The 11,497-nt window shown below is 35.0% G+C and overlaps 1 protein-coding gene across 1 annotated transcript in view; it reads right to left on the bottom strand.

Moving 5' to 3' along the window:
- Nucleotides 1–4,828: 4,828 nt before the first annotated feature.
- FNDC3B (fibronectin type III domain containing 3B) overlaps nt 4,829–11,497 on the bottom strand; it is a 546,318-nt gene continuing 539,649 nt past the window's right edge. Inside the window, exon 26 of the mRNA XM_053710139.1 lies at nt 4,829–10,900. Within this exon, the coding sequence (XP_053566114.1) occupies nt 10,589–10,900 (312 nt within the window). The 3' untranslated portion in view covers nt 4,829–10,588. The remainder of the gene's footprint in view (nt 10,901–11,497) is intronic.

Genomic DNA, 11,497 nt, shown 5'->3' with positions numbered 1-11,497 from the left:
AAAAGGTGCTCTCACCGGACCATTCGGACATAAAAAAGCGCCACATGTCTGAACTAGGCCTCAAACACAGAAGGATTTGCACCCAGTCAGGACCAGCTTGAAACCAAGGGCCCCAGCACTGTCAAGGCCACATAGAGTCTCCCCCGAGATGGAGGGATAAAGAACAGTCAGAAAGACTTTTGTAAACAGTGCAACCACAAAATCGCAAGTATCAATTCCAGAAGGAAACATCACACCACAATCTGAGCTTTAGACCAAATAAAAATCATTCTCATCAGATGAAGATAACAGATAAGGCAACCAGTAGGTTATCACCCAGGAAGAACGGACAGCCCTGCAGGACCAGCCCAACAGGGGTCCGAGACTTCCAAGCACAGAACTGGTACAGGATACACATATAACAAAGACTATAAGACGATTACTTCATCCCCTTATGTCTATGCATGCAAGCCAGTCGAAGATTAAGACTGAGAATCCCCAGACCAATTAAGAGTGGGATCCAGCAGCGCCAAAAACGTGCCTTAATAGAACACGAAGGAGCGCCAGTCTATAACGAAAGGCACAACATACCTCCGCCGGGACAAAAGAAAACACCGGCCCTGAAGGTTGACCCCCTGATGTCTCAGGGGCAGTCACTCCTCCGGAGAGCTGAACTGGACCAGACGGTCCCACACCTGACGAGCCCCGGTTAACAGAACACAGACAATATCATAAGCACACTCCCGGGAGGTGAGGAGCAGATGCGCCAGCACCAAAGATATGGCCATGCGGAACCGTGTTGTAACCTCCGGTGGGAACAGGCCACACTCCATAGAAGGATAAGTAGCGTTTGGGTTACCTGCATGCATAGTAAGAGTTGGTGGTAGGGAACTTATCTCAGGAGAAATAGAATCCCCTGAGGCGGATGGCTCAGTGGGCACCTGATTCCCGGATCCCGAGGAACAGAGCACTCTAAAACGCAATTCGGAACATAACTGATGGGCATGTATCACCCGGGTCAATTCATATTCTTTGCAAGAAGTAGAGTCTGAATCAGAGACATCCATCTCTAAAAAATCAGAATCCTCCATAACTGGGACACTGAATAAAAAATGGACCAATAAGAAAATTCTAAACTGCACTTTACACCCCCAATGGCTGGGAAACTCACCACTTCCAGAGAACCAGACACCAGCAGGCCAGGATTATCTCCGTTGCCACAAGGTCAGGAATGCGGAAATGGAGTAACAAGGTAAACCGTGCAGTCCATGCAAAAGCGTGCCCGACTGTAAAGGCCGCGTCACTAGACATAGGCCGTTATGTTCCAAAATAGCCATGAGCCAAAGCAACACTACACAGTAGCAGACAGAATCACATAATAAACATGATTATAAACCCCCCTCAGGAGATTCCTAGATACAAAAAGGAGCCTCACTGAGATCCTATGTTAAAGTTAACCCCGAAAGGTTATAGCCCTCTTGGATAAACAGTTGTAATTACAATACATCCATGATGAAAGTAAAATGCAACAATTTTAATGAAATCTACGCCATGGAACAGGAACACGATCCTTCAAGTGTGACAGATAGTAGCGTCGCTTCTGCCATGGACTTGAGAGAAAAAAGCAGACAGCGAAACTCGTCAACGCTGATTGCTTGTGGAGCTGTTAATATGAGTCGGGATGGTTTCGCAGAAAGACTCTCCCAGCATCTCCGGACTCTAACTTTCACCCATGCTCTCACTGAAAGGCTGACAGGACTACTTAAAACTCCAGTCCCATGCCAAAGAGTACTACCCTCCATAAGAGACTATCAAAAACTTCTGCCAACCTCCTGGGATGAAAGGCAAAGAATGACTGGGGAATGAGGGGAGTGGGAGGAGTATTTAAGCCTCTGGCTGGGGTGTCTTTGCCTACTCCTATTGGCCAAGTTTTTAATTCCAAAATGTAATGAATGAAGCTGTGGACTCTTTCCATTTATGAAAAAGACTCTCCCTACATCTCCAGACTATTCGTCAATGCTCTCACTGAGAGGCTGACAAGACTACTTAAAACTCCAGTCCCATTTCGAAGGGTAGCTACCCTTCATAAGGAACTACTCTGAATCTTATGACACTTCTCTGCAAACCTCCTGTGACAAAAGGCAAAGAATGACTGGGATATGAGGGAAGTGGGGGAGAATTTAAGCCTTTGGCTGCGATGTCTTTGCCTCCTCCTGGTGGCCAAGTTCAGTATTTCCCAACAGTAAGGAATGATGCCGTGGACTCTCCTCATATCAAGAAGGAAAAAGGGCATTTTATTCACTTTGACAGCGGCATCCTCTTTTTTTCTTATTAAACTTACCATCTACACTCCCATAAAAGATCATTTCACCACATCCTCCCAAAATAAATATACGGCTGTTGAAGCAGCTACACACCCATACACTGAAGACTTTTTCTAGAAGGACACATCGTCTTGTATGAATTTATATTGTAATTTTTTTCTTATGTTAACTGTATCCGTATAGGATCAGTATGCATAATTGTCTTTAATGTGTACACCTTGCTCAGCCTTACAGAATAAAGTGTGTCTATACAGATAAATAATAGTAATAATGACGATTGGTAATGATTTTGGAAATAGGTCCTTTTGATTATACATATAATAAACTCAGACTGCCTAGGATAATAACTCAAATTAATTAGATGACTTCATCAATTTCTGTATAAACAGTAAACTATAGAGATTATTGATGGGAACAGTACGTAGGACTATTGAAGCTGCACTGTAACAACAATCATTGATGATAAGCAGATACAGGTAACTTTACTAGAAATCATAGATGAAAGTCAAAAGATTAATCTGGAAAAAAAGTTTTTTTTATTCAGTAGAATAATATATTATAGTATAAATAACATTCACTCTTCCTTAGATCCTAAAACCTTGTCTTATTTCCAAAACAGGTTTTTCTAAGTTAGTAGATAAGTTGGTGAAAAAGCTGTCAGTGAGAGGTCAGTAGTCTGCCAAGCAGAAGGCAAACATCCTTTCCCGGGCACTGACTGGCTCTATGTAAACTAAAGCTGGCAGGAAAGTGGGACATATACGGGAAAACAAGTATCCTTAAGACTGCTGGGGTCAAGTTGCTTATTGACTCCAGACATCAAGAGGCTGAAGTTTATTATTTAGAAGCCACTTAAACACGGTAGTACCACAGTACAGCACATTACATAACATTGTTTTAGACATATAGATATTATATCTAAACAACTAGTTTTAGGTTATGTATAGTTTTAATTAATAGTATGTTTAAATAACTGCAATAAATCTAATGCAGCTCAATATGGACATACATATTGCAGGTATTGCACATTTATAGAATGATACAATGATACAGCCAGGGTTAACTGGGTCTAAAAATAGGTCCTGACATTTTAATGATGAACAACCAAATCTCACAAACTTTTGTTATTGAACCATACCCTGAAACTGACAAGTATAATATATTAGTTTGATTTACAAAAAGATTTAAAGATTGTAATTTTGTAAAATCGGTTGTAATTAAATAGTAAAAAAAAGTGAAATGTAATTTTAAAAAAACAGAAGCTGTGGAAAAAAACAAAACAGAAGCTATTGGAGTTTACGTTTAAATCAAGAATAACAGCTTATTGCTCATCAGCCTGGTTACAGTTAGTTAAAATAACAGGCACCTGATCAGGGCAGGACTGGTCCTGGCCTGGCTTAAAGACACATCAAGGAAGTGAGAGGAACGGCAGGGCTGGCCCTGCATCATGCACAAATAATAATGCTAGTGACTGAGCAGGGCTAAGGAAACAGGCCGCAGCCCACAACCTGCCTTAGCCCACTGGGCAAATGTCCTGTATGGCATATGCTCAGTCTGGGCCTAAATACAGCAGAATTTACTTAAATTATTATTATAGTATCATATAGATTACTATATATTAGTACAGGACTCGAAAAACCCAGGAGCCTGGTAGCCACTGGCTCCTAGAATTTTACCCCTGGCTCCTAACTTTTTGGCTTATTCTCCATATATCTATATACAAATCCAACGGTCTGGCTCCTAAAAATATGCCTGGCTCCTAAATATTCTTACTGGCTCCTAATTTTTAAACACATTTGTCAAGCACTGTATAATTAGTATAGTATTATTATAGACCTTTAAGACCAGGGAAGGACATCTGGTGGCCCACTGCACTAGTATTATTTAAACTGCTCAGTGTTAAACCCTGCCTGTAACATCGGATTATGTTATTATGTTGTGTGGGCATCATCAGAGAATGTACTTTTCCCTCTCTATTAACACTGAAAATGATTAATTAAATCTACCTTAAAAACCTAAGCATCAGTCAATATAGCATTTAATGTGCAGATAAATTATATTGTATTTTTGTTTGTCAAACAACGAACAGTGGTTTTATATACAGTGTCCTGTTACCTGTAGTTTGTGTGTTTATATATATATATATATATATATATATACATACACTCAGACACATTACACAAACACACTGCACACACAAATCACATATGCACATACATATACATTTTTTATTACAATAAAAACCTAGGAAAATCAATCACAAAAACGTTTGTTAATGCCAGAGTTTAAGTTCCCAATCATTTAAAAAGGATGGAAATTCCGAAAATGTAACTCCTACACACAGAGAATTTAAAATATAAAATACAATTTATTATTTGATTGGGGAGTTTAATTTCAGAATTTCCATACTTTAATTGGAAATTAAACTGTGGCATTATTGTAATAAGTAAGATTAAGCAAAGTTTTACCTCTGCTGATCTCCCACGTATCTTAGCAGAGAATGGCAAAGGCAAAATCAACAACAATCGTAAAAGGAGGTAAAACATTTATTGAGCATAAATATATTACATATACACTAAAAGGTACAGTTACGTCTTACATACTGTAGCATGGTTTTGCAAAATCTATACATTAAAGTTTATATAACGGCTTTAATACAATGCATACAAAGTAGTCTTACATTTACAATATCAGAAAATGTGATTATTTCCATATTTAATGACTGGAATGTCCAACAGTGAGGTAAAATATGTTTTAAATTTAATTTTAAAGAATTGTGCAAGAATACCATTCAAACACTTAAAGTGATTAATCACAGATGGCCTGTATATTGTAAATGGTCAAGCGTACAAACAAGGTCACCGTGTAGCTATCTAGAAACAAATGGGTAACACCTGTTTGTCACATATTACTAAAGAGGTGTTTGCCACAGCATTAGTAGATGTCTGTGGTAAAATTTAAAATATAAAAATATACACTTTCTGTCAATTATTTTGTCTTCATGGACAAAAATTTGTATAAAACATTTAATTATTAAAAAAAACAAAAAAAAACAGGATATTTTCCTTAAACTGGCCGATTGTGTTGTTGCATATATAACAGCGTAGTGGCTTGTTTGCGCTCAGTTATATAATCCTAACACCTTGTTGTGCTGATAAATGCAGCAATAATGACTGCATGAGAACAGCTAGGATGTCATTTTCAAAGCAGCACTATTAACTTGTGAATTATAATTGAATTTGAAGCAATAGTATGTGTACAGTATCCTATGTACCTTGCAATTCTTTCTTTATGACCTAGTAAAGGAAAGGCAAAAATACTGCCTATTAATCATTTCTGTGATCCGAGAGTAAACATTGTTTTGCACCACTCTAATTAGCATATCAAACAGGGAATGTGTAATGATTCTATAAGCTACTTGGTTTGTGACATGTGACATTATTATAAAAAAAATGGCTAAATAATAATGCTGCTTTGAAATAACACATTCCTAAATTGAAACACAATGTGCCAACAAACAACAATTTCCTTAAGGATTGGAGACAATGACAGGTAGCAGCACTCTTTAAACACTAACTGTAAAATCACAATTTATTTATTTTTTTCAACTTAAGGGACAGGCATGATTTAACTTCTTAAAAAATAAAATACAAAAAAGATATTTTCTTTTTATTAACAACGGCATAGATTATGTTCACAAAATACATAAGTATAATAATCTGCATAAAAAATACTTTTAAATAAAAAAAAAAAAAAACATGGCGTGCCACAACTTTGTCATAAACATTAGTTTGCAAAGCTATGTTAATCTATTTAGTGTTACATTTATATTACAGAATTTTTCTAATAATTGCTACATCGATATAGGCACACAGCATAATTTGTGAATCGTAAAACTTTCTTCTGAAGAGATGATTAGAACATTTGGTTACATGTAAACGTTTCAATCACGGGTGATATTTGGCATTATATGCTCTGGATTAAAAAAAATGCAGATAACATACGAAAACATATAACACTTAAAATGCTGCTGGGTAAAATTGACCTAACTTACAAAAACATAAAATATAACATGCTACAAAAATTAGTAATTTTTTTTTTTTACAATAAATAAAAAGATTGCACTGTAGTTTGCATTTAAAGTACTGTATGCAAATTTAATGTAAAAATAAACCCTAACACATAATATTGTTGGTTTTCCCATCACTTTGGTTATGGGAGTAGCAAGCAGATATATTGAAGGAATATGACACCGTATTTCAAAGAATTTTATCACAATGCAAAAAAAAAAAAAAAGCAACAAAAAATATACAAAATATATATATTTATATAAAAGCAGGGAATATGTTGTGTGTCTGTTGCACCTTTTTGGAAATGAGTTGCACCTTCAGCTGATATTTTCCCTGAGGTACTTTTTTTTGTCTTTTCATTTTTCTTTTAACAAATAACATGATGATAAATAATAATAAAAAAATCCACAGAATTTAGCTGTATTGAATCAGCTGAGCTGAATATGTTAGAATTTAGGGTAAACAAATAAAACCTTTTTTTGGTCTAATTTTGTAAGCAATATTATTGAATGTGATATAAAGAACTATTTAAAAGCCCTACATGTAAGGACAGGTACAAGGGGAAGACTTACTATCATCAGTGAATATAATATTGCCTAATTTATAGATTAATTTGAAGTCACTGGACACTGTAATTTAAATGAATGCAAATTATAAAGGGTATCTTGCTTACTCCCTGTGAATACATTAGGAGCATGCCTAGCATAGGTATCAGCCCTAAACAATGCCAGCTATATCACTGCAACTGTTGTTAGAGGCTAAATTGTAGATTATAAATCACACCTCAATATTTTTGGGGATAATGTGATTGTTAAATATAGTATTATCAGCTTGGTTGCAGGGGTAAAAGTTAACATTTTAGACAATAGAGATATATTACAGTAAGCTAACTAGCAACTCTATAAAGAAATCACTATTTTAAGAGGGATATAAGATCTTGTTTTAATAATAAATTCCAATTTAAGAGTCCTGTATAATAAACATTACATGCATCGGGGTTCATATTTATAGTTTGTCTTATACCTTGAAAAATAAGGTCATCTTTTACTTTAGATATAGAGATTATATGTCAAGGAATCTAAAGATTAGAATAATTAAATGAAAAAACCTAAGACAGAACAACTGGTGTGGTTTGTTTCCCGACCTCTACAAAACAGTTTAATGAAAGCAAGCTCTGGCTATTATTGCCATAACACAGTCTGAAAGCTGTGTACGTATCACGCTCTGCAACGAAACAAGGCGCATCTTCTTTATCACTTCTCAGAGCCAGTGTACAATGTAGATTTGTAACGTATGATTTCTAAGATGAAGGGGTCTGTTTTGAGTGAGGTTGCACCGACTATGACCTGACTTAAGGAAACGTGAGTAAAATAGGAGAAAAATATGCAAATCAGTTGTAAAGTCACAATTAACAACCAATCAACTTGCATTTCCAAAGCCGGTACAAGTTGGATACTAATTAAAAATGACCAACCTGCTATTAGAAGTATATAAAATAAATACTTAACTGGTCAAATGCAGCTGAGTAAATATGGGGATTTCAAGTGACATACGCTGCACCTGCCGACTTGCTACAGTAAGAGCTTAAAAATCCAATTACAAAAAAGTCTCAAATATAAATGGATGGACACAAATATTTGTTCCTAACAATGTCATACCTGAGGCTTAGTTCAACTAAGTTTCTAAATCCTAACTATAGAAAATCAGCGGGTAAAAAACACAAAAAATTAAAATACATTTAGATTTCAACCAATGCATCTGCCAGCCAGAGATATTTAAAAAAAAAACCCCACTAATGTCAAAATTTAACAACTTTCCAATTATTGTCTAAATGTGAAGAATATTTTTATATGCTCCTACTGAGCATGTGCAAGATTCACAGAATATACGCATATGCATTTTTTGATTGGTTGATGGCCGTCACATAATTCAGTGGGAAGGAAAATAAAACTAACTTTTAAATGGCAGAAAAAAATCTACTTCTCCAGTGAAATTCAAACTAAGTGCTATTGCGTTTTCTATTTATTATGCATTTATGGATCAAGCTATACTCCTGTGTTTAGTGGTCCTTTAAAGGCAGACCTTACACTGTTCAGAAGTCATGGGTGTGTATTGAAAATTAACATTTGTGCTGACAGTAGCATTGATATACATTAAACCTGCAGACTTATTTTTTTAATATAAACTGATTTTGCACTTTATAATCTCAGATTGGAGTGTGAATGACTCTTATGAAGTTGGTAAAACTTAGCTGTTTTAAAACGTAGGTAATGTTTTATAACGGTTGCTTTTTTGTTTTGTTTAGTAATTTAAGCAATAGTTAGTAAAGCCAAGTTTGACCAACTTCAGCCCAAAGGCTGCTGGATAACTGACCTTTACAGGATAGATCCTTAGCGTACCCATTTTTGTACATTGCATTTACAAGAATGACATATTTCTATAGTATGCCACCTAATGGCATCTGGGAGTTTGCTGTGCACATAGCAACACTTTGGGCTAGATTACAAGTGGAGCGCTAAATTATTGCAATAATTAACCAGCCATTACAAGTGGCTGGTTATTGCTACTGTGAGCTCACGTAGCAATTAGCTCCGGTTAATTTTCTAAAAGTGCCCCAAATGCCCTAAAAATAGAGGGCATTGCAGTTTTTATATTTTAAAAAAACAACACTAGGCAGTTTTGGGGCTTTAAAGTTGGGGGGAGTGGGGTGTTGGGGGAAAAAAAAGCAGCACTGAAAAGTGCCTTTACATTGAGGTCTATGGGAACTGTGTGTTCCATAGATGGCATTGTAAATATATATGTATATGACTATATACATATATATGTATGTGTTAATATATGTATATACACATATTTCCACATAAATATATATGTATATATTCATATACATTTAAAAATACTGCCCATCACTGTGCTACCCCCTTGCTGCATAAGGTTCTGATGCCGTCTGTGACGGCATCATATCGAGGCACCCAAAGGAGCCTATGGAAGAGCGCTCTCTTGAACACAATACTTTCTAGTAATGCGAACGCGAGCTCGCGTTCACATTGTGATTAACTTGTAATACCAGCGCACATTATCGAGTGCTGGTATTACAAAGTAGAGCACTAATATCGCTTGCATGGCACTTTGTAGGAGACTTTTCTGTATTGCACTGAGTAATAATTACAAGATTACTACATTCTCTATGAATGTTATTTAATTTTGTGTATATCCTTCAGAAGATAGAGACATATTGGCAAATTAATGCAATTTATGGACTGTAATTGGCGCTTAAAACAGTTCTGAAAAAACGTACACATTTTGTAAATCATATTATTTTAGTGTTTTATATTATTGTTTAATATACCTCATAATCAGCAACCGGTATGAACATGCTGACTATATAATAAAAATTTAATTCACTCTTTACATTATTTTTTACTTTATTTTATATAAAATACAATACTTGATATTCTAAAAATATATTCACAATAATTAAAAAAGTTTAGAGTTGCTTTAATTGTGTATATTATGATTTACACTCAGTAAGCTAGGAGACGTTATGTACACTAATAACATATTAAAGCAGCTTTTAACAGCTATATTAATTGACTATTGCACACTACCCTTTTTCTCAAAATTACTTAATAAAGTAGAAACTGTTGTGCAGTTTTCATTTAAATGATTTTTGCGGCTTTATAGATTCACACATTTTTATCTAAGATGATTGAGATATATATATATTTATATATATATATATCATTTATATGTATTTATATTATACATACACACCCATGCGTGTTGACAAAAACTTTTTTGCTAATAAGAGGGGCAGGAAATATATTTACGATAAGTTATTAAACACAAGAAATTGTGTATGTTTAAGATTAGTTTAACTAATGATTATTCTTTCAATACCTTAAAGAAAAAAATATACTCTTGGAATCTAGTTTATTTAGATATCCAGTATCCACTTCACTGCCATAAGGTTCCACAGTACACACTGATTTTACAGACCCTAGTAGCAGAAAAAAAAACTTTTAACTGTTTTGCAGTTGTGCATTTCAAAAAGGTGCATCGAAACACTGATGAAGTATCTTGCTGCAACAGTAAAAAAGATGAATATAAAATGATTTCAAGATATTGATATTTCTTTTTAAAGGAATATTTGAATAAATGTGCAGATTATAATGCGTAGCATTAATTAAGTTTAGACTTCAAACCTGCATTGGGTATTTACTTCATAAAAAAGTATTGAAGTATAAAGGCAAACAAAACAGACAAGGTGGCAAAGCCTAAAACGATGAGTATTGCAAACTGTTCATCAGTAGGCATCATGGTCTTGAGTTGTGAACTATCAAGGTGTGATTCGTCTCCTTGAAGTGCCAAATCATTCCGTCTTTGGGTATAAGACACAGATGGGCTAAAAGGTCCACAGAGCTCCTGCGAGGTATCTAGGCAACGGCGGCAGGCACAAACGCGGAATCTGTATTCCATGTTGGTTTGGAGACCTGCAATCTGGAATGATGTCTCTTCTCCTTTGTATACCTGTAAGAGTAAAAGTAACATTACATATTGAACTGTCACCATTTATTTAGTCAAGAGGACAAGATATGTGAAATATAAAGTTTATTTAAAGAATTCTGTTTGTTACTTTTCCAGGATGTTAATAAATGCCATACAAATGGTGGAAGTGGCAGAAGAACAATATTCATCGTCACAGTAAAAGAAAAAACCTTTAACTGTGTACCTAATGGCACAAGACTCTTTATTGTATTGTGTATATTTATAATCAGCACTTGCCAGGCACACCTCCTCCTTTTTGCTTTTGTTATTGTCAGGACATTCCTTATATCAGAACACTTGGGCATGAAAAAGTCACAACACTGTGGTGTAAAACATTTCTTTCTTTAGGCCAATACGTATATTTTTTAATACTCAAAGGAAAGTTTATTCAACTACTAGGAGTAATAAAATAAATATATATAGTATATGATACACAGAGCAGTTGGTAAATTTGAAATTTCTGAGAATAAAGGTTTATATATATATATATATATATATATATATATATATATACACACACACACACACTATATACATACATACATACATATACACACCTTTGCATTGGTTAAAAAATAA

Source organism: Bombina bombina, chromosome 4, assembly GCF_027579735.1.
Source record: "Bombina bombina isolate aBomBom1 chromosome 4, aBomBom1.pri, whole genome shotgun sequence".
In the NCBI taxonomy this organism is placed as follows: Eukaryota; Metazoa; Chordata; class Amphibia; order Anura; family Bombinatoridae; genus Bombina; species Bombina bombina.
The sequence above is the reverse complement of the archived record's forward strand: the minus strand, read 5'-3'. Positions and strand labels throughout refer to the sequence as shown.